This window comes from Equus asinus, chromosome 6, assembly GCF_041296235.1.
Source record: "Equus asinus isolate D_3611 breed Donkey chromosome 6, EquAss-T2T_v2, whole genome shotgun sequence".
Classification (NCBI taxonomy): Eukaryota; Metazoa; Chordata; class Mammalia; order Perissodactyla; family Equidae; genus Equus; species Equus asinus.
The window spans coordinates 40,047,652-40,074,670 of NC_091795.1; the positions used below are offsets into that span (position 1 = coordinate 40,047,652).

Below are 27,019 nucleotides of genomic sequence, written 5' to 3' on the forward strand. Positions count from 1 at the left end.
TCTGAACCTGGCTCCGAAATTCACTAGCTGTGTCACCATGGGCAAGTCATCAAACCATCTCTGCCTGTTTCTTCCTCTGTAAAAGAGATAACAGAGGAACCTAACTCATAGAGTCATTATGAGGATGGTACATAATCCTCACATGGTGCTTAGAAGAGTGAATGGCACACAGTATTCAAGACATCTTAGTTGTTATTATAACTACTTTTTTGCTAGGCTATGAAAAGACCAATTTGGGAGCGCCAGTAGTCAACTCTCCCAGTCTGGAATGATTTAGCTATAGTCTAGGCGATGGCAACAAAGGAAAAAAAGGTGACTTTTGTAACTCAAGTTCTGAAAAATGTTTTCAGCTTCTTCACAGGCAATATGGAAATTAAATCTTATAAAGAAAAATTAAACATCTGCTAATAAGTCCTATAAAAGGAGCCCTCCCCTTTTTTGAGGATAAGTATTTCTTTATTTCTCCCAGGCTGGTGCTGCTGGGGAGAGGGAGCAGAAGAGTGTGGTGCTGAGAGCTAAGGGGAGCGAACTACTGCAGTCTGAGTACAGGGGCTACAGAGAGGAACGAGCTTAAGGACCTGGGCATCAGGGTCCCTGCCCTAAAACCACATGCTATTGTTTTCTTTAATTTAAAGAGAAAAGATTTAGATTTCTTCCTCCCTGTTATTCACTCTCCCAACCTACCTGCGCTCCTTCTTTGGAACACAAAAAACACACATGAGCACATGTGCAGTCTCAGAGTCCCCTGTTAGGCTGATTTCACCATGAAGGCAGGGCCTGGGTCTGCTCTGCTTACTGCTGCAGCCCCCAGACCCAGCCTGGTGCCTGAACACAGGTGGCATTCAATAAACTTGTGCTGAGCCAACAAATGAATGAATGAATTTTTAAAAGACTGGAAAGGCTTTCAATTACCTTCAGGATGAGAATGTGTAATTAGTTATCCTTTCTGTCTCAAAAATGCCCCTCTGAAGAAAACATGTAGAATGTGGTACCTGCCTACAGAGTAATCAATTCTCATCTCTTCCTTTACAAGTAAGTGTTAAGATCTTGCAGCTTCTAAACAAAGTATTTCTATTTCTGAGGGGTCACTCACATGCCTACCTTACTAAAGGGCTGGAAATCCAAAGACCAACAGTTAATATGTTTCCAAGCAACCCAGGTGGTTACAGCAAGTCACTTTCCTAGTCTAAGAGGGATGGCTTGGGAGAGGAGAGAGGAAAATAGGGAGTAGTATATCCAACAGTTGAAAAAGAACCCAAATCTATAGCCCAACCATTCATAATTCATAGTTAGCTTTTATAAAGAGTAGGCTCTCTCTTGGGGCACATAGAGAAGGAATGCGCAGCCCATACGGTTTGTTTTACATATCTTGTGTGATTTCTAGGTAATGTTAAAAAAAAAAATCATACACGTATAAACGTACCCTTATATTTTTCCTCTAGGAGGCTTTATGGGAGCACTAAGAAGTAGAACTAGTTTGTCTAATTTGGAATTAATGGGTACCCAACTTAGTGTCTTCAGAAGTGAATGGACAATGAAAACGCAGCATTTTCCATTTTGATAACTCAAAGGGGCTAAGATAGACTGTCATGCTTTGAGCCACCATTTCACAGTGACACAAGGCATTCATAGCCTTCAGATAAAAAAGCTCTCAGGAGTGTCCAGAGCCAGGCACCCTCACTTCGTCTCCAAACGGCTTAAACACAAGTCACAGCCTGTTCTTGCAGCAGAGCCAGGGACTCCGGAGCCTAGACGGACTAGTTCCTCTGGAACCACCGGCGGAATTCCCAAGCTAGCTGCTAGGCTTCATTCACGGTGACTCCACATCACCCTCTCAGGGGTCAAGATGATGCCCTCCCTTGACCTGACATCAGCACTGGATGTCCATTACAGACTTTGGCCAGCATAAGCCCTGTCACATAATAAGGGGTCGAAAAAGGATTCTTAAATCCAAGACAGAAGCCAGTTTCACAAATGTGCTACTTCTACTTAGAAATCCTTTCTTGAAGAATAAAAAAAGGATTAATGTATTTCTCATGTCATTTTAGAAATGCAAATTGTAATTCCCCGTTTTTTTCTTCAAGGTGATAACCCAACCACTGATTCATTTGGTTTCCTAGAACATATGCTGCTACTTAAGTGTGTATTCTGCCTTCCTGCATGTAACGGTTGTAGTAGGTAGCTACCAGCTTGCCTCTATGCCAGAAAAGAATAAGAAAACATAATCAGTGGCAATGAGGGAAATTAAATGCATTCAGTTTATGAAAAACACAATTTCCTTTCTTGATATATACGGTAACTCTGTGAAATTATAAGTCCGAACAAATCTGTGTAGCATTGTTCTTACAAAGAAGGGAAATTTTCAAAGTACAATTTTCACCAGAGAGAAAACAAGCAGTGCGGAGCATGGGGGCCTGTGTCCGGGGAGGGCTCCGGGTCTTACCTGTCACTGTACACAGACCTCTCAAAGATCTGGACTGCCTTCCCGGCCTGTAAGAGTTTCTCAGGGAGGGGCTCCAACTGTATTTTCAGGCGGCTCATAAAAGAAAATGTCTGGAACATGTAGGACCATCGTGCTGGCTCCTGGTACATCATATCCAGCAAGTTTCCAAGACTTTGGGTAGTGCAGGCCTACGGGGAAATTACAAAAGAGGAGAATTTCCTAGAAGGCATATTTATTTCATGGTGTTTACCTCTCCCCCTCCCCTACAGGTTTAATAATCAATGAGGGAAGCAATTACAAAAGTTTCCTTCCACTAAAAAGATAGAGTCACATCCCCCACTTAGTCGAAACCACATCATCAAGGAAGAGATTTCTGACCTTGTAAGATAAGAATCTGACAGAGGGAGATGACACGCCACCTTTAACATACCAGAGAGGAGCAGAGGACGAACCACACACAGAATTAGCGCATTCGCTGATTGCTGGGTTTGAGGAGTCGGTCTGAGGAGGAGTTAACAATCAACAACCACCTAGAACTCTATCTGGAATCCAATCTTTCCACTGTAACACTGCGCTGTCTCTCTTTTGATCTTCCATTTGTGGCTATTTCTTTATAAAACTTCAACCCAGACAAGAAAGCAACTGATTATCTGAAAACCCAACCAACCAACCAGTTCTCTCTCTCATAGAAGGGCTATGATTTGTTAAAGAAACCTTCCTCCGCCTTTCCAGAGATTTTATGAAAGGCGTTTGAAGACCCACTTACTCGGCCCGTGTGGGTGGGAACACGTGTGGGATACTCATGAACCCTGGATTCTCTCCTGGGCTCTGCCACTTACTCTGGGCCAAAGGGAGTTTTGCACAAAGCACTTTGGATCTGCATTCACTCAGTCACCACTAACGGAAGGCTTGTGTGGATGAGGCCTACATGGGCTGGGTGCTGTAAAGAGGACAGAAGACAAAACTAAGATTTATTTCAACGTTCACTGTGCTATGTTATCTCATTTAATCTTCAAAACAGCTTTATGAGATGGGTACCATTGTTATGCCCATTTTCCTGAGGAGAAAATCCACTCAGAAAGGTTAAGTAACTTACTTGTCCAAAGTCTCATGGCGAGTAAGTATTGAATGCAGATTCAAACCTGGCTTTCTCTAACTTCCTCATTCTAATACTTCATATAAAGGCAAGCAAGACACAGCTCCCAAACTCAAGGAGCTCACGATGCTCCTTGAAAGGGAGTGAAAAGGATATAAAGAGCTAGAATACAAGGCAGAACTTGTGATGAAGAGGTTACCACATACGGTAGAGGAAATCTGAGGAAGTTTCTGGAATAAGGTAGCATTAAGCTGGGAAGTGAACGATATGTGGAATTTCCACAGGTGGAAATGGGGATTAAGAAAGCATTTCAGGTGGAGACAAAGATAAAGGAGGGGGAAAAAGTTAGGTAACAAGTGGTACAATTTGGCTCAACATCACCCCTAGATTCTCAAGAAGGGTCCCGGCCCTTTGGGAGGCTTCAGCAGGAGCAATGAGTAGAGCAGAGTGGATCACCAAATGATTTCCCTCCTTCCAATCCCCCAAACCACAAACACACACCAGCCTCAGAGATGGCTCCTGGCTGAGAGCGGAGGTAGAAGCAGGCGGACAAATTTGAATCTCCTCGAGTATCTGACGGTGTCACTAGAGACGGTGGAGCCCTTGGTGTGTAGCTTAGTTCTGAGACTGCATGGAACCCTGTTGAATAGAGTGGGGTGCTGTGCTGGCGAATGTACTAGGTCGACTGGGCGGGGGCTATTCCACCAGCAGGCTCTGGGCTACCAAAGGGAGACTGTTCCAGAACAAAAACTGTACAGAGGCCTGCATCACTTCTGAAAGAACCCATCTCAGCTACAGAACAAATGCAAACACCCCTTCAAACATATACACAAACAGAGGGACAATCATTGGACATAAAAATATTCAGCAATTTAAAAGGAGAGGACCAATCCACGTGCTCTGGACAAGCACCCTCTTAGGAGACAAGGTTGTAGTCAGAAACAGGAGAAAACAGAAAAGTCTCAATGAGATTCGAGAGATTGCCACATTGATAAGAACAGGCTATCATAAAAAAGGAGCAATATGAAAAGAACATTCTTAGAAGGGAAAATGGAATTGCCAAAACAAAACCCCCACTGAAGAGAATAACCAGCAGACCGTACACTGCAGTCAACCTATTTAGTGAATGTCACATATGATATCAGCTCAAGAAATTCTTCCTAAACAAGAAAAAAAAAGCAGAAAATTAAGAAAGAAATGAAAAGACATGCAGGCTACAATGAGGAGATCCAATATACATTGTAATATAGTGGTAGGGTAATTTTTTGCTTTTTCTTTCTTTACTCTGGAGAGACACATCAAGATGTAATGTCACTTGTGTTTCACCTCACAGAAATTAACACAATTTTGTATCAAACAACTTCCCAAATAGGGGTTAGAATGATCTGTAACTTCACAGTACCCACAGCTTAGACAAAGCTACCCAACCAAGGAAACAATTTTCATTCTCATGTGACAAGAGTCCAATACACAGAAGTGAAATGCCACCCACAACAAAAAAAGAGGTGAGCAGAGGAAGACCACAACTTGTAAGATACGTCTCCCTCTCAGCAAATTTCACCATCACTGAGAATCACTGTTTAAGAGAAACATGTAGTACCTCTAGGTATTTAAGAACAGAAATAAAGTTTGAAACCATGGTACAGTAGGAATTATAGTTAGAAGGAACTGATCAGATGAAAAAGAAGCTAAAATCAAAGAAAAAGTTGAAGAAAATCTCTGAGACATGAGACTTTCCACCAGAGAAATTCACTGAGTACCAGAGAAGATTTTTTATATATTTACATATACAGCTTTTACACACACACACACACACACACACACACACAGAGGTACCCACAACTGGACCTATCCTGGTAAAACGTCGACAATTCATAAAAATGACACAAAAACCTAGTGGGGAGAAAAACACGAATTACTTATTTTGGGGGGGAAAAAAGGATCAGAGCCTTCTCTAGCACAGAAACTACTTTTTACATTCTGGAGCAAAAGAAAGACATTTTTAGACAAGCAATCACTCAGAAATTACAACACCCACATACCCTTTCTAAAAAAAATTTCTCTAAAATATATTTCAACCAACTGAAAAAAATAATCAAAATAAAGAGTTAAGAAATGGGAAGATGTGGTAATGAGAAAACAGTGGTCAGTGACCAACCAGTAGAACAGAGTTAAGTATAAAGTAACTATTATCAATGTGGTTATGAAGTTTAATGCCAATTCCTATTGTTAAAGGAGAAATTTCACAATGTAAAAACATTCTGGATCTACACAATCTCAGATGACTTCAATATATCTGGGGGATAGAATCTGGAGAAGAAGGTAATAAAAAAGTAGTAGAGTTGGGTTTTTTTTTCTTTCACAGAGACTCCATTAACATTGATAGACAGGTTTAAACATATGTATTTTTAACTTAAATGTTTCCACTGGTAGAATAAAAATAGTGAATTTCCAGTATGAATGAAGGAGAAAAATGAAAGAAAAATTTAAATATAGCAAAAAGAAAAAAAGGGAGATAAAAGCACAAAATAAGGTGGCAGGCATAAATTAAACATAATCATAATAAAAGAGAAAAATTCCCAGGAAAGGCAAACTCTCAGATTGGGGAAAAACTAAAAATCGTGTTCATAAGAGAAACACCTAAAACAAGAAGACATAATTGAAGAGAAATGAACGCAAAATCCATCAGGGAGACGCAAATAAAAAGGAAATATATGCGGCAAAACTGCATTAAAAAAAAAGAGCATTAAACGCTACAAGAGAATTTTTTATACTAATAACCCAATAAATATGCCACAAAGAAGTCATGAACCTTTTTATGCGGAATAACAAAGCATTGAGATATATAAAAATAGAGAAAAACCAATTAAAAATACAAGGAGAAACGGACAAAACACAATACAAGCACAAAACTTTAACAGACTTCTCTCAGAATTTAACATAAGAAGTAGACCCCAAAAATGAGAACTTGGAGGATAAGACCCTAAATCATGATTTTTTTCATATATTTGAAACTGAGATACATCTTACAATGTTTATTAAGTTAAAATTAACAGACATTTTAATTATTCCTTAGAAGTGTTATTAAATTATACGCCATACAATCAATGGCATCTTAGAATTTATAAAATGTCACATCAAACTCCATACCTTACAGATAATACATATTCTTCTGAAAAGTCCATGGCACTTTTACCAAAATTGATCATACAAAAAAATTGATCATACATAAGCCATGAAGAAAACCTCAGTAAGTTCCCCCATTAGAAACTGCTAAGCCACATTGTCTGACCATAACAAAATAAAGCATGCACAAAATCTACTCAGAAAATGTAAAATACCTTAAAAATAATTTTTGGGCAAAGAATAAATCAAACCTATAGTTACAAACTCTTTAGAAATTTCAGTTAAAATCTGTCAAAATCTAGAAGATAGGGCCAAAATTTATCCCACAAAGAAAATTTCCAGGTGCAAATCCTTCTATTATTAAGGCAGAAAAAAGAAAATACACAACCTAATCATTCAATTTAAAGAGCTTTCAAAATGCAAAGAAATTCTGAGAAAGAAAGGAACAAATTTAAAGGCAAAAATTAATGAATTAGAATGCAAGCTCTCATAGAATTAAAAAATAAAATCCATTAATTGGGTCTTTTAAAAAAGGACAGGGGCCAGCCCAGTGGCACAGCGGTTAAGTTTGCACGTACCACTTTGGTGGCCCAGGGTTCACTAGTCTGGATCCTGGGTGCAGACCTACACACTGCTTCCCAAGCCATGTTGTGGTAGGTGTCCCATATATAAAGTAGAGGAAGATAGGCATGGATGTTAGCTCAGGGCCAGTCTTCCTCAGCAAAAAAGAGGAGGATTGGCAGCAGATGTTAGCTCAGGACTAACCTTCCTCAAAAAAAAAAAAAGGTCAAATAAATAGAAAATCATCCATCAAATCTACCCCTCCCAAAATAGTCACACAAATAAACAATATCAGACAAAAGCTACAACACTTCTGGATACAGAAGAGTTTAAAGTATAAAAGGATACATACTAATTTTACACTATTAAATTTCAAAAATCTCAAAAAAGGGCAATTTTCTAAGAAAACAAAATGATCAAAATTGACTCAAGGAGGTTAAAAAAAACCCCTGAATAATAATTGAAAAAGAAACACTTGCCCAATAACTATTCCCCCAAATATCACTGAATACATATAATTTCAAAAATGATTTCTATCATACCTTCAAGGAATAGATCGTTCCTACGCTAAGAACAATGCAAAGCTTCTCACTTCATTTTCACAACCCTGATGGTAAAACCTGTCAAAAACTGTACACACAAATAGCAATACCAATTAAACATCAATATACATGCAAAATTCCAAACAACATATTAGCAAATCAGTAGAACAGTACACCATGACCACAGGGTTCATTCTGGGGATGTGAAGATGGTACCATCATCACATCTATGACTAATACGAAGAGATTAAAAAAGAAAAACCCCACGGTTATCTCACTAGATGCTAAAAAGGCTTTTGATGAAAATTCAACAATTCATCCTGAAAAAAATAGTTAATATCCTAGTAATAGAAGGGTACTTCCTCCACATGGTCTATTGAAATGAGTAACAATCACAGAACTTAACAGTGATACAACAGAGGTAATTTCATTAAAGACAAAACAAGATAAGGGTGACTACCATCATTGCTATTATTTAGTATTGTTCTGGAACTTCTATCCAATGAAAGAAAACAAGAAAATAGAAATGAGGTATGAATATTGGAAAACTCTTACAAATGATTAGTATTTAGAGAAAACTATTATTTTCTAAACCTCAAATAAAGCAAAAATAAAAATTAATATGAGAATTAAGTCACACAAAACAAATACAAAAATCAACTGCATTTTTAAAAAACAGCAATACAGTCATGCATTGCTCAATGACGGAGATGCGTTCTGAGAATCCATTGTTAAGTGATTTCATTGTTGTGCAACCATCATAGAGTGCACTTGCACAAACCTAGATGGTATAGCCTACTACACACCCAGGCTATGTGGCACTAACCTTATGGGACCACCAATGTACATACAGTCCCTCACTGACCAAAATGTCATTAGGTAATGCTTGACTGTAAGCAGTTTGAAAAAGATGATGGGAAAACAGATGCCAGTCACAACAACAACAAAACATATAACCATTCAGGAATAAACTAACAATGATACTACTGGGACAAGTAAATATTTGGGGAAAACTAGACTTCTATAATTTTTAAAGTTGCACAAAAAAGTAAAACTAAGTAAAAGCAAGAGAAAGAAATGTAGGTACACGTTTTTATAATCTTGGGCTGTGAGAGGTCTTTTTAAACTTTAACATCAAAGGCAGACTTGACTGGGGCTGAAGGATCCACTTCCAAGAAGACTCACTCACATACTTGTTGGCAGGAGGACTCAGTTCCTTGCTGCGTGGGCCTCTTCACAGACAGGGGATGCTTCACGACGTGGCAGCTGGCATCCCCAGAGCCCAAAGTGATTGAGAGAGAACAAGATGGAAGACACAATGTCTTTCATGACCTACCCCAGAAAGTCACACTCTGTCATCCCTGCTACATTCTATTCATTAGAAGTAAGTCACTAAGTCCAGCCCACACTCAAGGGGAGAACTAAGGTCCCCCTGACCTTGAAGGAAAGAGTATCTTGAAGGAAAGAGTATCAAACAATTTGTGGACATATTTTTAAATCCCCACAGCAGGTGACCTATGGCATACTCAGGAAAAGACACATAATTTGTTTTCTAAATGGAAAAGTTAATTTCACGAATACTCCCACACATACATACATATAAACAAACAATTTAAAAAACAAATATCCTCAATAAGCATGATGTGCCTGCCAAAAAAGGTAACACAATTCTGCGTTGGAATAACAGAAAAATGGAACCCAGAACTAGTTCTATGATACTCTGTACCGTTTAAGACTACATCCAGACAGAATGTCCAGTTCATCTCTGAGTCCTACTCTCAGTGAATTCTAAGTGGAAAACTATCAAACTGGAGCTCCTCACCTAGACAAAGTTACTCCAGACTGAGACACAGTCTGGAGGAAAATGGTGCTTGGCTTGAAACAGAGAAGACCTAATAGGGAGAAAGAGCAGGAAAATCATTGCCTTCAACTATAGGAAAGGCTGCCAGGTGGAAAAGTTAAAAGACTTAAGAGGCAGAAATTGAATCAACGAGCCAGAGTCACAGGGATGCAAAGTGGCTCATACAAGAACTTTCTAACAATTGGAGCTGTTAAAAACCAGAACGATCCACTCAGTGAATGTTCTCAGTGGCTGCAGGAGAAGTATGCCGAGATTGAGGTATGGTGCTGCCACTCTCTCCACTCCCTCTAAGGTTCATGTCCTAACTGGTCCTTCCCTACTCACACGGATGTGGCTGGTGTTGAAAACAACACTATGGCCCTTCCCAAAGCAGTAGACCTAACACCAGGGCCTAAGGTACGAGGCACAGGTGAAATGTACAGTGCTTGGCATAGTATAATGTCTGGCCCATAGTATGTACTTTATAAATGTTAGCTATTATTTCTGCATTGACTCAAAGTGTGACAAGAGGCTCTCTAAGGTCCCTTCTAATTCCTAAGACTTCATAAATAAGTTAAAATCACTGTAATTAACTATTAATCCTGATGCTCAGCTTCAGTAACATACTTAAGGGTAGGAATGACAAAATTAATCTTCAAAGCCAGGATGGCTGGACATGCTTTGGGAAACCACAAAGAACAGAGGCGGTCACTTATGTAGACATGTAAAAACCACAAAAATAAAAACTAAACATATTCAAACAAGTCATATCCTCTCTGGTGTATGTGGTCTGTTTTCTGGAATGCAGGCATTTTAAGAAGGAGACAAACTGGGCTACTTCACCTACTCAGAGCAAATTAGATTATTACAATTAGTTTATTCACCCATGCCCTGACAACTACCCACCACAACTGAAAACTTACTTTTTGGGTGCCAACAGCCTGGATATTCTGCCATGTTGCTACAGGTTCTGTAGCTATGTGCCACTCTGGGTACGTTTTCATGAGTAACTTCACAAAGGTGGACTTTCCCACAGCTGCAATGCAAACAGCGCGTATTGGGACACTTCCCAAATCAAGGCTGAAGGAGAAGGCTGCTACTAAACTCTGCCACAAACGCCCAACTCAAGGCAACAAGTCCCAGTTTTTCCAATTTCAAAACTCAGCAGCCATACCACTGTTAGAATGACGATGGGTTAGGCCATGTTAACTGACTCATCATAATGACCACAGGGAACAGGGAGAAAAAATATCCTTAAGATTTGATTTGCAATTTTTTTTTTTTTTTAAAGATTTTTATTATTTCCTTTTTCTCCCCAAAGCCCCCCGGTACATAGTTGTATATTCTTCGTTGTGGGTCCTTCTAGTTGTGGCATGTGGGACGCTGCCTCAGCGTGGTTTGATGAGCAGTGTCGTGTCCGCGCCCAGGATTCGAACCAACGAAACACTGGGCCGCCTGCAGCGCAGCACGCGAACTTAACCGCTCGGCCACGGGGCCAGCCCCTTGATTTGCAATTTTAACGTCCCAACCTCCCAGAGGCAAAGTGTATTTAATAACAGTTGAAAATGTACTAGACTATCAAAAGCAGATGAAATCAGCTACTTAACTTATAAAGCTTAAATCATAGTTCTATTTATTCTGTGACACTGTAAAAATTGCAAGTTTTTCAAGATAGGAAATAAAGATTATGGCCATCATTCATTCAACAAATCTAACCAATATTCATGGAGTGCTTACTACGTGCTCAGGACTGTCCAGCACTGGGGGTAGATGGTAAACAAAACACAGGATGGATTTTGCCCTCAGAGGGCTTGTATGGGAGATAGATACTAAACAAACACAGAAGTAGCTAATAACAAATGGTGTTAAGTGCTAGGAAATAAAAATTCAAGATGGAATTTTTATAGCTCAGGAGGTCAGAGAAGTTTCCTCTAAAAAAAATGATATCTGAGGTAAGACATGAAAGATAAGAAGTTAGTCAGGCCAAGGGTGGGGGACGTGTAATCCTGGCAGAGGGAGCAGCATCAACAAAGGCTGGGAAAAGAGAAAGAACTTAGTGCACAACAAGATAGAAGAGAGAAATCAGGCCTACAAGAAGCCTGAGCCACTATAGCATGGTCAAGCGAGGGAGAAGAGTGGCTCCAGATGTGTGGAGAAGCAGGTAGGCAGGACAGGCCAGGTCACGCAGGGCCTTGTAGCCATGGTAAGAAGTCTGAATCTATTCTAAGGGCAATGGGTTATCTTCTCCCATTTACACCAACGTCTGGCCCATACCTTCCTGGGCTCCAGACTCACTATCCAAGAGCCCTCCAAACATCTCCACTTGGATGTCCCACAAACACTCCAAAGTCAGTACACTCCCTATGAAGTCATCATCTTCCCTACCACACCGAACTTCCCACCACATCCCCAATTTTCCCCATCTGTCCTTTTCTCTCCATTCCCACTTCCATCCACACTCAAGACCAGGTTCTCATCATCTCTTGCCTCTCTGACTCCAGTCTTGCCCTCTTTAATCCTCCGTCCATACTACAGCCACAGTGAACACAAAATAACAATGCTTGAAACCCTCTGACAGCTCCTTATTGCCCTCATGACAAAACCCAAGCTTTTAGTATGGTCTAGGAGACACACCAAGGTCTGGCCCCCGCACACACCACTCAGGCCTCAGCTTCCCTTCTGGCATCCTGAGCTCCTGCTGGACCAAACTCCTTGCAACTCCAATCATGCCATGTTCTCTCCTGCGAATGTGACTTTGCCTATGCTCTCCCATTTCCTGAAACACCTCCTCTCCTCACCTGGCCAGCTCCTACTCAACCTTTAAGATTCTGCTCAGATGTACCTCCTGCGTGAAGCCTTTCCAGACCCTGACACTTCTAAGCTGGATCTGCTAATCCTCCTTTGTGCTTGGTCTGGGATTCAGGGTAAGACTCCATCACTGCAATTTTAATTGTTTCTCCAGGTAGAAGATGGGGCTCCTCCAGGGCAGGAACCAAAGCCCAGTCTAATAACCTGACAATGAATAAAACACAATATGTTATTAATTTCTGTTCCCTCTGAAACCCACATCTGTTAAAAATCAAAAAGTGAACCTTAAGAATGTGTCTGGAGCTCAATCTCCTCTATCAGAGATGGCCTTTCTCAAGTGAGTTCCAGCCTTAGGAGGAATCCAAATGGAACCAAGAGAAGGAAGAGAGGCACCCTTCTAGTCAATTCTATCAGCCACTCATGGTTACCAACTGGAAGTGAAGAGATGCCTCAGCAGAAGAGCCTACACAGGCAATATGTGATATTTATTACACACCACTCCAACTCCTCTCTGAACACACAGGGTAAGAACAAACAACATGAATCTGTGCATTCTGCACAGTCACGCTCCTCTCACAGTCCCCCCTCCACCCAACTCATGTGTGCCTTTGCAAATTTGCTCAGCCTCTGCTCTTCCCACACTTCAATGAATGAACGCCTTCCCCTGCTCTCCTAGGCCTAAACCCTTTCCCCCACCAAGCCTAAGGTCCTGCCTCTTCCAGGAAGTTCAGGACTTCTCTAGCTCACACCCAATTCCTACCACCCTGGGCACTTCAGTCAAACAAGAATTAACTGCCTATGAAATGGTTAGCATTTAATTGCTTCGACTGTTTCATGGGTCTCAATTTTGGTTTCCTAACAGGATCTGAATCTCTGGGGTTGGGTCCCAGGAATCCACATTTTTTAAAGTATGCCCAAAGTGATCCTGATGCATACTTACATTTGAGATTGTTATCCAGAATGATCTGATCAAAATCAACACAGGTGGTTTTTTAAAAATATAGGTTCCAAAACCACATACCAAACTACGAAATAAAACCCTCTGGGCTCATCAGGAAGTACCTAACAGAGTGGCAGGAATTACAAATTGGTTGAGTTTGTACATTATCAGATACCTGCCTGCCCTTAATAGCCCCTAGCTGAAAATATGTGGCACAGATGGTCAATACTTAGATTGCAGGTTGTGAATTAAAACTAAAACATGGTGCCTGCCTATCAGCTGAAAAGCTATTTTAATTAATATGAAAAGATGAAGGTAAATGAGTTGTTAAATGAGTGGGATTAAAGGATTGTTAGAATTATTTAAATTTTTTAAAAGTTAAAAACAATTACCTAAAAAACTATTGCAGATGGAAAGGAAGGACCCTGAGGGTTAGGAAGTTCAACTCTGAGATCAGACACGATTAGTTCATCAAAGGGCAGTCAGGAGTCTGAGAAACCGACTCATGCCATTTAAACACCCAAAACCTGGAATGCCAACAAATGAGATGTAATGGGAAACACACAGTTCCAATTACTGGAACAATCACACCAGGGCCACACACCCACCCTGTACCCCACTCCCCATTCCAAAGCTTCTGGAAAGCCAGTTTAGTAATCAAAAGTCAGCTTCAGGAAACAATGACAGTAAATGGTGGTAGAAGGTCCTAAGGGCTGTGCCATCCCCGTGGCTGTAGGGCTTGGAGCCTGGGTCATTTACCTACAGGGCAGTATTTCTTAACCTGCATTCCGATGGAACTCAGCTGTGCCAGGCACCACCCACAGATGTAGAATAATTATTTTAAAAAACAACTCAAAGTTATATATTTATATGACAACCAGACAGCATAACTTTTTAGTGCTGTGATACCTGATTGTAACAGTTTTTTTTCTTCCTGCTTGAGTTTTGATTGCTGTTTTTTTTAAAAAGACAAACATTTAAAAATGTTCCCAGGGGCTTCGTAAGAGTGGCGGTGTCTCGTTCTCCACTGCTACACAGGCCTCCTCCTAGTGACCCAAACCCTCACGTCCACTGACAGCCGCTCTTCTTCATGTAACACTAGGCAAACTGACAAATTCCTCTCTGTCTGGTCTCTGCAGAGCACCAGCCTCCTATGATATCATTATCACAAGTTAGTTAGATCTCAGCTTAACTGTTATCTTTCAATATACTTTTCAATATCATAAAATTTGGGAGGTATCAGACCTCAGATGTGAGCACCAAACCTTCCCTTTGGGCCTTGGCTATTACTGTACTTTATTATATGTGCCATGACTTGAAAAAGGGTGAGAGGTACTTTCTTAGAGTACATTACTTCAACATGTTGATTTTTATTAGCACCAGGATTCTCATCCCACAAGTTGGACCAAAGAGTTCCTTTGTTAATGTCCATCTTTTCCTAAGTCATGGTTTTCTCCTCTGACAAATTTTTCTACAAACTTTGATACTACATTATGCTAAAATCTAATAGTAAGATAGTATTTGATTTAACACCCAAAATAACATATTATAGTATTTAAATTTAACACAATTGTATTTCATGGGAGCCTCTTAAACATACCATCACCTCCAGGTATCTTCTTCTCCTGAACAAGATGAAAAACATAGGGAAAAATCCAATTCTGAAACCTTTTACCAACAAGCAAACAAAGGCAGTAAATATAAAACAGTCTATCTTTAAACAAAAAATTCAAAGAAAATTTAAAGCCTTTATTTTAGAAACTGGATTTGATGCTGCATTCATTCACTCATTCATTCAAGCTACTAAGTAGTAGGTACCATAACTAAAATGATGAACTAGCTGAGTTCCTGTCCTCAAGGAACTTATATTCCAACTGTGAATCTAAGTACCTAGGATCAGACAGGCCCCGAGCCTAAAAGCATTCTGGGCAAACTTAACAAAAATCACTCAGCAGGCTTAAAAGAAATTTAATATATTTTTGCTCCAATTCCTTTTATTTTCTTTTCATGAGAAATGATGTTTACCGAAAAAAAAAAAAAAGGTTCCTCACAGCTTCCAGAGAAAGATCCAAACTCACGCATTCAGCATGAGCACTTTGCTGATCTGGAATGCTCTCCTCCCCACTTTGCCCACCAGATGATTCATCCTTTCACTGTCACCTTCTCAGTGAAGCCTCCTTCAACTTGCTCCAGCTCCACTTCATCCCTAGGCAGAGTTAATGACTGCCTGCTCTGGTTTACCAAAGTATTACACTGTAATTATTTGTTGACTCATCACCCCCTCCAGCTAGACTGGGAGCTTGCTTTCTGAAGACACAGACTGACCTTATTTCTTTAGCATCCTGAGTAAATAGCCAGGTACTGAATGGCGATAGATGGATGAAATGAGGTGAATCAAAGAAACAGAGAATCGAATATACGTTTGGAATTAATAGGTCTTTTTTCCCTAGGATTCTTTGCCCAACTGTTTATACTCAATAAAAGTAAAAGATGCATATTAGTGATGTTAAGTGACTAACTTTAAATGCTAGAGGAAACATGTTATTAGGGAAGCTCTCCAGCACTTTATGTACAAGTCTCTAGACTGCAAAAGTGTAAAACAGTTTCCTCTTCTCTGGCTGGGTCTTTAAAATCAAAGTGAGAATGGTCTGAGATGACTTGCTGATGACATTTCAAACAGTACCCCTTTCTTCAGTTTAGGTTTGTAACCATAAAACAACTAGCCTTGGAAGGTGATAATACACTTTAGTGATGAATACACTTAGAAGAGAGGCTAGGTACTTACATTTTAGATTTTTAAGGGATTCTAGGTACCCAGCTTTTGACTTTCAATCATACATGGCATAGGGCTTTGTAACTCATGCTAGATGCCGTTAGTTGCTGTTTCACTGACTCACTTCCCTTACACATACTGTGGTCTACACCTGCAGGATAAGATTAATAGGATTTAGAGCAGCAGGACCACAGGAAAAGCCCCTCTAAACATCCCTAACTTCAGTTAGGACAGGGGTTTGCCTTCTCCCTCCGTTCAAGTTTTCTGAACGGGACTCATTCCCATTTGTCTGGGGATGCCACCTGTGATTAGAGAACAAGATAATTCCTGATTTGATTGTAAACACAGTTTAACATAATTCCTTTGTAGGTATCAATGACTAACTTCCACATGGATATCACAGCATAGATTCAAGCATCTGGTAAACAATGAATGAGTCAGGCAAGCAGTTAGGTGCTGATGATACAAAGATGAACAAGACACTAAGTGGCCAACTCAGGGAAGGTGGTGAATGTGCAAACAACCTCACAGAACTCAAGTGCTGCAGAGTTGTCGGTACAAAATGTAATGAGAGCACGAAGAGGAGGCAGTGACTAATTCGGTCTGGGGAGAGTCATCAGGGTGTGTGGGGTGATGGACAGTAATAGGAGATAAAACCAGAAGGAGCCAGATTAAGAACCCCACCCACTTCTCATCAGTCACACTTTCCCTGGGCAACTGCATTCACTTCCAGGCTTCAACAACTACCCCCACAGGCCAAAAACTTCCATATCTGAATCTCAGCTCCCACCTCTCTCTTGACTTCAGGGATGTGCCTCAGACATCTATCTCTGTATGTCTCAGAGGCACCTCATACAAAACATCTTTCTTCCCTCCCTAGACAGCCTCTTCCTTCATGCCCATCCTCAGTTTTCAGAGTCAGTAGCCAAATTATAAACTTCACTGCCATACTCTTATCCCTCCTTACCCCACTGCTTCCTTATCCCTCACCTCAAGTGGCGCCCAAGTCCTGCCAATCCCACTTCCAAAATTTCTCTCAATCACTTCTCTGTCCCTCCATTCCTTCTGTTCAGGCCTGCATCTTCCCTCCCTTCAACTACCACAACAGCCACAAAACTAGTCTATCTACTCCAAACTCTGTTCCTATTCATTCATTCAACAATCTAGATGCAAGGCACTATGGGTACCGCAGCAAACAAGACAAGCTCATTCTAGTCGTTCATTCTAGCCAATTTCCTTTTAAAAATTAATCTGGTCATGGCACACACTGGCTTCAAGTCTTCAGCAGCCTCTCAGTGCCTGCAGGAGAAGCATGGCCCACAGGCTGTTCAACATCTGGCAAATCCTACCCTTCCACCCTCTTGTTCTGCCATCATCTCACAGGCCCTTTAAACTCCAGGTACATCCAGTTACTTCCCTGTTATTAAAACTGCACGTTTCTTTAGGCTTTGCCTCGGCCGATGTTACTTCCTGTGCTTGGAACACTCTTTCCTCTTCTCCCCCTTGGGAATTCCTACTCCAGAGACTCGGAGTTTCCATGCCCAACATGGATGAGTTTCCATGCTCATCACATGGAAGAGAGATTATGTTTAGAAGTCTGCTTCTCCCATTTAGCTGTGAGCTCCTTAAAGGACAGGTGTTGTATCACATACGAGTCCATGCTCATAGGAGGCACTCAGTGAGCCTAAGATGAATGAGAAAGCAAGAAAGCCAAGAAATCTGGAAATGTTAGGAAGCAAAGGTCAGGAAAACTGAGACAGGCAGCTCAAACCTCATCTGAAGGCCAGACCAAAGTACTTATTTTGTGAAGTACTTTGGTACCTTTCTGGGTTCTGAGGGACATGTTTCTCAAAGTACAGGACAGAACATCTTTAAACAGCACCAGCAGGCAAGTAGCAGGACCCTCTCTTATTCCTTTTGATTTGGCTGGAGAAACACACACAGCCGTGGTGACTGGTCTCACTTTACATTCATGATTACCAAGTCCAAGTGGACCTTAATGCAGCCCAGCAAGTCTACACTTCTCGCGCTCGCTCACTAGACTACTCCTCGTCTTTCCTCTCTCCTCACACTCCCTCTTAGCCGATCTTTCTTCCTGTTTCACTGAGAAAACGGACATAACCAAAGACCTTCCCCAAGTTCTCTCCACACCTACTCGAGTCAGTTCTCATTTATTTCGTCATTCTCTCTGTTATGAGGGATAAACTGTGTTCCAAGATAAGGCCGACCTCTCTCTACTTGGGCAAGAGATTCCATTCCTTCTTGCTTACTTAAAATCATTCCAGCATATCCTCTCTCCTGCGTCACCACTTTTTTCCCTTTCTATTAGACCATGTCCACTTACAAATATGATCTAATTCCTCTTACAAAAAGAAAAAAAAAATAAAAACAACTCTCTCAAACCCTCTTCCCAATTCAGCTACCCGCTCATGTCTCCCCTTTCTAGGAAAACTTCCAGTTGTCTTAACCCACTGTCTCCAATTCCTGACCTCTCATTCTCCTTGAACTTATACCAGACTTTCACCTCTACTGCTCCTAAAAATTGTTCAAGCTCACCAAAGACCTCCATTACTTAAGCAGCATTACATCATTTGCTCTCCCTGAAGACTTCTTCACTTGGGTTTCAGGGTATCATTCTATTTTGGTTTTTCTCCTATCTCAGCGGTCATTCTCTTTCAGTTTCTTTTGCTGGTTTCTTCCCATCTCCCCAATCTCTTTAACATTTGCGTGCCTCAGGGCTTAGTTCTTTCCTTCAATACACGTAGTCTCCTGGCTTTAAATACCATCTCTATATTTATAACTCCAGTCCAGGGAGACTCTGAACTCATATACCCAACTGCCTATTCAACATCTCCACTTAGATATCTGATAACCACATAAAAACTTAACGTGCCTAAAACCAAAATCTTGAAACAACTCCCTGCCCCTAGTCTGTTCTTCCCATTCTTCTCCATTTAAGAGAAGTGGCACTCCATCTTTCAAGTTGCTGAGGCCAAAATGATTGGAGTCATCACTGACCACACTCTTTATCTCACGCTCCACGTCTGCTACCAAATCCAGCTGGCCCTACCTTAAAATGTAACTAGAATCCAATTGCTTCTCACCACCGCTACTGCCACCACCCTGGGCCAACTCACCGTTAATTCATCATGGTAATAACCTCCTCAAACCTTCTACTTTCAACATATCAGCGATTTTATAATCTAAGTCAAATCATGTCACTTGATAGCTCAAAAATGGTTTCTCATCTCAGAGTAATACTCCATGATGGACTACAAGGCCTACGCAATCCGCCCACTCTTTACCTTCTGACCTCAACTCATCCCACTCTCCTCCTCATTCACTCTACTCCAGCCACAATGGCTTCCCTCCTGTTCCCTGAACACTTTCCACCTCAGGGCCTTTGCACTTGGTCTTCTCTCTGCCTGGAAGATTCTTCTCCCAGTTATCCACACGGTTCACTCTCTCACGTTCTTCAAGTTTTTGCTCAAATGTCACCTTCTCAGTGAGGCCTGTCTTGACTACCCTATAAAATGGCAACTTCCCTCAATCCCTCATCCCCAAATTTTCTCTACCACTCATTCCTAACATACGGTTTTCTTTGCTTAATTTATGTTGTTTATTGTCTCCCTCTCTCTGCTAGATCATTATTAACACATGGTTTATTTTGTTTAAGTTATGTTGTCTATTGTCTTTCTCTCTCTATTAGAGTTCTAAGGGAGCCAAGACTTTTATTTGCTCTGTTCACTGCTGTATCCTCAGGGCCAAGAAGAGTGCTGACATATCAAGTGGCTCAAGGGGTTATTTGTTGAATGAATAAAATGAGAAATTCTCAGTTTGCTGCTAGTATGTCTTCAAAACTCAAGACTTGCTAATCTTTTAGGGCTCAGCACCTTAGCAGGTAAAAGCATCAAGTGAGAATTTAGTAACATTAAGTTGAAAGGTTTTGCTTTCATTCTGTTTTTGGATTACTTTTTATTTAAGATACTGGGTTTCTATTTACTCTCGTCATTTTTAGTTATTTGCAATTTAATACATTTTTTAAGTTTAAAAGCTGAGTTTCTTCTAAGAAAAACGTTAAGAAATTATGGTGGGACTAGCAAAGAGGCATGGCAAAAATAGGGAGAGTGCTATCTGAATGACCGAAGCTTAGAATCTCTCAGCGTAGGGTTGCCTGACTAAACACAGAACACCCAGTTAAATTTGAATCTTAGATAAACAGTGAATGGTATTTTTAGTGTATGCCCCAAATACTGCATGAGACACACACTGAAAAATTACTCGTTATCGGAAATCCTATTTTACATGGGCATCCCTTTTTTTCCCCTCCTAAATCTGGCAAGCCTATCTTAGGAAGGCAAAGAAATGGCACCTGATCCTTGTCCCTTCCATTTCGATCCGTCAGTACAAGCTAGAACTGCTGTTATATCTACAGGCTGCGTGGCTTTTATGTCGCAACAAATGTGCTCCTATGGGAGAGAACAGAGGCCTGACGTCCTAAAAATCAAAGCGGCAAAGGCCCACAGTGCACTTTGGGAAGGGAACGGCCCTGGCAGCTCAGAACAAGCAGGCCCACCGCATCACACCGGGGGATAGGGGGTTCCGGGCCCAGGTCCCTTTCCCAGCCTCACAGGCACCGGATCGGCGGAGGCCAAGGCTTGGCAGCCACTTTGCGGCCCTTACCAATGTTGCCTTCGATGGAGAGCCTTCGGGGCTCGTGCCCCGCGTGCAGGCCCCTGGAGAGGGGCACGCCCTCGGGTGGCCGCTGAGCCATGCAACCGGAGGGTGCTCGCAGCAGCCTTAGCAAGACTCGGCTCGCAGTCATCCCACCCACGATCCGCGAAACAGTCACTTCCGCCCAGAGCACTTCCGCCCCCAGTGGAGCCGTTCACGCGCTCCGGCGCGCCTCTGACGTCAGGCGATGGCCAGGCAGGAAGTGGGTGGGGTTGAACTGCGTAGGGGGAGGGGCCCCAGGGAGGGCTCTGTGCTTGTCAGGTTTTTTCAGAGAAGCGTTGAGAGGAGGAAAAGGCTTCCGCTCGGGCGCGGGACAGTTTGCTGATGGCTGGAGCTGCCGCGGCGCGATGAGCCCTTCTGTTTTTGTTCATTGGACAAATAACATTTTAAAGAGACATAACAATTCCACCACCTTTGCATTTTTGTCTAACTTTAAAATAAATTTCATAATTTTTCAAAGACAAATCAAAATGACTCATTTTAAACAAGGTTTCTTTTTTCCACGTGTAGTCTGGTTTTGGTTCTAATAAGAGAAGAAATTGGACGGTTTTAAGTAGGAAAATGACGCAATCTGATGATTTACACAAATTAACTTTTTTCCATTCCCTGTAACGCGCCACACGATGCTGGCACATTATTCCAAAAATCAACAAATTAGTTCAATTACATCCCACCTCTTACTTTGTCTCTTGAATGAATAAATGTTCGCTCAATCGATTTGCATAGTGGCCAAAAATCCCATTAGGCTAAAGTGAGTGGAAGTTCAGGGATATGACTGGAACTTGTTTAAACAGGATAGATGGGGTTCTGTGGGCGTGAACGGTGGCTGGGGTGAAGTGGGTTGCGGGGCGGGGTGGGGGGGATTATGAATGGGATTTGTAAAGGGCTGAGAAGAGCCAGATAGAGAGAGACTCGCTGGTGTGTAAAACTGGAATCCTGCTGTTGGTGGAGAACTGTGCTCTGCAGAGGGGCAGGGACAGTTCTGAGCCGCTGCCACCTGGTCAGACCCTGTGGCTTTGTCCTGCCACACCCCATCGTCATAACGACCTCAGAACTAATGATTTATAAAATGTTGTCGGAGGGTGCTTCCGCCTTCCACACTTAACTTCCACGAGAGTCAAACCAGCAGTCAACAGGCAAACCGGCATTCGGGCAGCAAACTTAGAGGTGGGAGGTTTTAGGAAAGAGCGATCTGATTTCAAGTGGGGTGGGGAGGGGTAGGTGGCTGGAACACCTGTCGTGAAGCTGTTCGCATAGCAAGCACAGGACCTTTTTCCTATATTAATGGTTCTTTGGGATGGTTGAAATGACCTTTGTACATTAAGCACATTACTTTAAAAAATAGATTATAAATTCATTTAGGATAACCTGGGTGGAGCGCTAATGGATATTGGAGCAGCTAAAGTCTGCCCCATCCCCCACTTCCACTCCCACAGTCACCTCTATGTAAAAATACTGCCTACATTTCTTTATGCAAACTCAGACGTGGAAAATATTCGTCCAAAAAAAGTTTGAGAGGCTCTCTGGGCCTCCAAGGTCTTGCTGCCCTCCTTGCCCTCAGGGTCATCGTGTTAAATGAGGAAATCGTCAGCAGGTTTCTGTGCAGATGGGCAAATAACCTGCTCCTAAAAGTTAGAGCTCCTAAAAGTTATCATTATTTTAAAACTTTACAGTGAAGTATAATATGCGGTGAAGAAAACAGCATGTGTCATAGGTTCACAGTTTAATGAAATTTTCGCAAACCAAACCCACCTATGTTACCTGGATTCAGATCAAGAAATAGAGCTTTACCAGCATCCCCAGAATCCATTTCCCCTGCCAGTTGCTATTCTCCAAAGGTAACCAATAGCCTGACTTCTGATAACAGACATTAGTTTTTCCTGTTCTTTATATAAATGAAATCACGTAGTAAGTACTTCTTTCATTCAACATAATATCCGTGAGATTTATGTTACGTATATGTTGTGGTTCATTCATTCTCACTGCTGTGAAGTATTCCTCTCTATTGCTAGACCAGAATGTATTTTATCCATGCTACTATTGGTGGACATGTGAGAGTTGCTAGACTTGGACTATTATGAATAGCGTTGCTACAAATATTCTTGAATATGTCTTTTGGTAAAGTTAAATGTGCATTTCTCTTGGGTGTATACCTACAAGTGGAATTGCCGTCTGATAGGTTATCTGTATACTCAGCTTCAGTAGATATTCCCAAAGAGTAGATAGTTCCACAGTGTTCATACCAACTGACGCTGCCGCCATCAGTGAGTGAGCACTCTGGTTGTTCCACATTCTTCCCAAAAGTTGGTATGGTCAGTTTTTTTCATTTTACCCATTCTGCTGTACATAATGGTGTCTTATAGTAGTTTAAATCTGCAATTTTCTGACCATTAATGAAGTGGAACACGTTTTCATATGTTTATTGGCCATTTCAGGAACCTCTCTTCTGAAGCACCTGTTCAAATCCTGTGCCCATTTTTCTACTAGTTGTCTGCCTTTTACTTATTGTTCTTTATATACTCTTGATATGGGTCCTTTGTGAATATTTTCTCTCACTCTCTTCCTTGCTTCTAAAAGCTTTTGAATTTTTTGATGTATAGTGCGAAGAAACTAACTGGCCTTTTACCTAAATTGCCTATTGGTTATCTCAATATTAGTGATGATCTTTCCATTCCCCTTTATTTCTTTTTGCTTGTTTTAGTATCTTATACTATGCATAAAAATTCAATATCTTTCTTGGTCCTAATTCCTAATTCCCAGGAGGGAGAATCTGATTAGCCCAGCTGTGGCCAAAAGATAGGGTCTCATGGAACAGCCGTGAGTGTTGGGGCCCCACCCCTGTGCACGAGGAAGGAAGGTGATTAAAGGGATTGTGAGGAGCAAGAAAGACACCCCAGAAAAGTGGTGATCACTTCCTCCTGGAAGTGGTAAACACAGTGTTTTCATCCTCCCTTAGGTGTTGGCCAGAAGAGAGAAAGTAGTGCATGTTGGTGAGCAGAATTACCTCCTGTTTACCTGGAGGATAAGGCCACTTCCTGCTCCCGGAGGCTGTCAGATATCTGCTGGAGTTTCTGAGTAAAAGTAGACGTTGTCCTAAGGGGACTCTAGCCATTCAGCATCCATTTCTTCACCGGATATGTGCTGAGCATCTGCTATTCACCAGGCCCTCTATTTAACCCCTGGAGTGGAGCTCTGAAGGAATTACTATTTTCAAGTGTTTGTAAGTGCTATTGTGACAAAAAAAATAGCGACCCATAGTACGAAAATGCTATGCAGCCATTAAAATGGGGAGATAAACCTACACCAACGTGACCTTGACTTTCTTCTGCTTCTTGGATGTCTGATTAGTTATATTCTCATCTACATCAGAGATATTCTAATGGGCTGGATTGTGCTAAATCAATTTGGTTAAACTGGGAAGTGTGTTTCCAGAATCCCCTCCTGACAGGGCTCTGAGTTAGAGTCAGTCAAAAGAGGACCTGGTATGAGATTTGGAAGGCAGAATGGGAGCCTGAGCCACTCCTCGGGGGAGAGCTCTGGGATCAGATACTCTGACAGACAGAGGTGCCCATCAATGGATCCCAGCTAGTCCTCAAGGCCTTGGTGACTCCTCTCTGACCATCTCACAATTCTTCCAGAACTTCACATCCCCAGCTCTTCCCACCTTCAGGTAAAGTCTCATTCCTATAATAAATCCCTTATAATGTGCATGGTGACTGCTCCCCTAAATGAGCTCTGACTGATACACCTAGTCATAAAGGGAGGCATCTAGGGAGTGGTTAAGAGTGTGGGCCCTGGATTCAGATGGCCAGGGGTGACCGTTAAGAAAGATAACCCACATGCAGCACTTAACACGATGCCTGCCACACAGTTACCACCCAATAGACATTACGTAATAAGTAATGGCTGTCTTCAGCTTGGCCCTCAGTGCCTGGGACAGTATTTCTATTTATCTTTAATTGACTTGCTGTTGGATTTCTACTCCCCTCAAGCCCTTGTAACCTCCCCCTCTCTATCAGCACATAACACAAGTTCAACTGAAGAATTCTAGGACAGCTCTTCTTGAAGTGGGGCAAGACGGCATCGGGCAAGGAGGGGGAATGACTGGTCAGCCTCCCCTTCTCCCCCAACATGGAGCTTCTAATGCACCCCTCTATAGGGGGCATTGTCAGTGCTCCACATCTCCTCTCATCCCCTGTGTGTGTGTGTGTGTGTGTGCGCACGCGCGCGTCTGTCATCCTCCAGCCTCCTCCCTCTGCTTTCTCTGCCGATAGCCAGCGCCTGTAGCTCTTCTTTGGAGACTTGCCCTCAGCCTACTGGAGCCCTTTCACTGCTCCAGAGGCAAGCCTGGGACTTGACATCCCAACAGTGTGCCTTCACCAAGCCAATCGCTGACAGTGACAGCTTGGCTCTGTTACCTGTAGTCAGGCTTATGCTCCAGAGCTCCCTGGGGACCAGGCTGAAGCCACCTTCTGTGAGCCTTTGCTTGAGAGCTCCCCTGCTGGGCTTCCTCCCCTTTCCTGTCCCGCCTCTCTCACTCTGCTCACTGGTTTCTCCTGAGAGCACTTCTTTAATAAATCACTTGCATGTGAATCCTCATTTCAGGGTCTGCTTCTGGGAAACTCATCCTAAAACATAAATCCTCTAGGGGTTTTTGAAAATGTGCTACTCCACCCCACCCCAAGAGGGCAAGTGCAGGGAGGAGGAATGTCTGACAGACGTTGAGGTCCATGTGCTTCCAATGGGCTCCACTGTCTCCAAATAGGTGTGTCTGGGATGGCTCATGGACCAAGTGGGATCTGCTCAGGAGCACCAAGGATGGGAGTTGATTAGGTGGAGAGAGCGAGGGGTACACCAGGAAGAAGTGAGGACCCGGTTCTGCCATTAAGTAGCTGGGTGATCAAGTTAACTAGTAAGCTAGCTATAAAATGGGAATGATACTCGTACCTGACCCATAGTGTTGTGGTGAAGATTAAATGAGGAAATCCATGTAAAGCTCTTAATCTAGTGCCTAGGATCTTGTAAGCGCTCAATAAATGTTACTATCACTATTGTGCCTTATTTTCTCATAGTACTTTGTGAGGGCTTCTGTTTCACCTCAAATCATTATCTCGTAGGTATGTGTCTGTCTCCCCCTTTATGCAGTGAGACCTGGAGGGTCAGGAAGCACTTTTGTGGGGTACCTAAATCCCATGGGGCCTTACCCAGCAATTCTAGATGCCAAAAAGTTAGTAAATACTTGTGAAATTAAACAGAATTAACCAAGGACAGGGAGTGGGGAGCAAATCATGACAGAGAGGGAGAGAAAGAAAAGAAGAAAAAGAAGAAGGGGGGAGGGGGAGATGCAGAGGGAAGGAGAGAAAATATCCTTCTTAAGGGTGCTGCTCCTTTTTTGATTAGTTTTGGGGCAAAATATAACCTAATCCTCAAGGACAAAGGACCTCAGAGAGATTTTAAGCCCACTATGAACTTCCTTCACCTAAGTTCAAACAACGCTGTGTTTGAACCACTCATAACTCACATCCTGTAAGGCTGTGTTTCTCCTGTTGCTGTTCTATGTATTGCCCTCACATCTCTGGAAGCCCTTATTTCTTAGCCCTCACAAGAATCCTCTAGCCCTCATTCTTACTCATGGTCAAGGAAAAGGAAACAAGGTGGTATAGTAGGAGTCCTAGCTTTAGAGTCAGCTACACTTGGATTTTAATCTTGGTTCTGTGTGATCTTCAGCAAGTCCTTAACTTCTCTGAGCTTCAGTTGCCTCATGTGTAACATGGGGATGATAATAGTACCTACTTCACAGGGTCATTGTGTGAATTAGAAATAACGTGTGAGGGGCCAGCCCAGTGGCGCAGCAGTTAGGTTTGTGCATTCTGCTTCTCAGCAGCCCAGGGTTCACCAGTTCGGATCCCGGGTGCGACGTGCCACCACTTGGCAAAAGCCATGCTGTGGTAGGCGTCCCACGTATGGGGTAGAGGAAGATGGGCATGGATGTTGGCTCGGGGCCAGTCTTCCTCAGCAAAAAGAGGAGGATTGGCAGTAGTTAGCTCAGGGCTAATCTTCCTCAAAAAAAAGAAAAGAAAGAAAGAATGTGTGAAAAGCCCTTAGCACCGCATGTGAGACACAGCCCAGGAAATAAATGAGCCCCACACAGAGAAG

At 42.2% G+C, this 27,019-nt stretch overlaps 1 protein-coding gene across 8 annotated transcripts in view; it reads right to left on the reverse strand.

Annotated features, from left to right (window-relative positions):
- DGUOK (deoxyguanosine kinase) overlaps positions 1 to 21,045 on the reverse strand; it is a 31,497-nt gene extending 10,452 nt beyond the window's left edge. Inside the window, exons 1-6 of one of the 8 annotated variants that reach the window (XM_070511950.1) lie at positions 20,813 to 20,979; positions 12,451 to 12,620; positions 10,532 to 10,644; positions 3,283 to 3,383; positions 2,874 to 2,944; positions 2,444 to 2,631 (exon numbers count right to left, since the gene is read on the reverse strand). In XM_070511950.1, the coding sequence (XP_070368051.1) occupies positions 2,444 to 2,595 (152 nt within the window). In that variant the 5' untranslated portion in view covers positions 2,596 to 2,631; positions 2,874 to 2,944; positions 3,283 to 3,383; ... (1 more) ...; positions 12,451 to 12,620; positions 20,813 to 20,979. Of the gene's footprint in view, positions 1 to 2,443; positions 2,632 to 2,873; positions 2,945 to 3,282; positions 3,384 to 10,531; positions 10,645 to 12,450; positions 12,621 to 20,812 lie in introns of all 8 variants that reach the window. The other 7 variants (XM_044772676.2, XM_070511948.1, XM_070511949.1 and 4 more) reach the window with 7 other exon arrangements.
- Between the last annotated feature and the right edge of the window lie 5,974 nt (positions 21,046 to 27,019).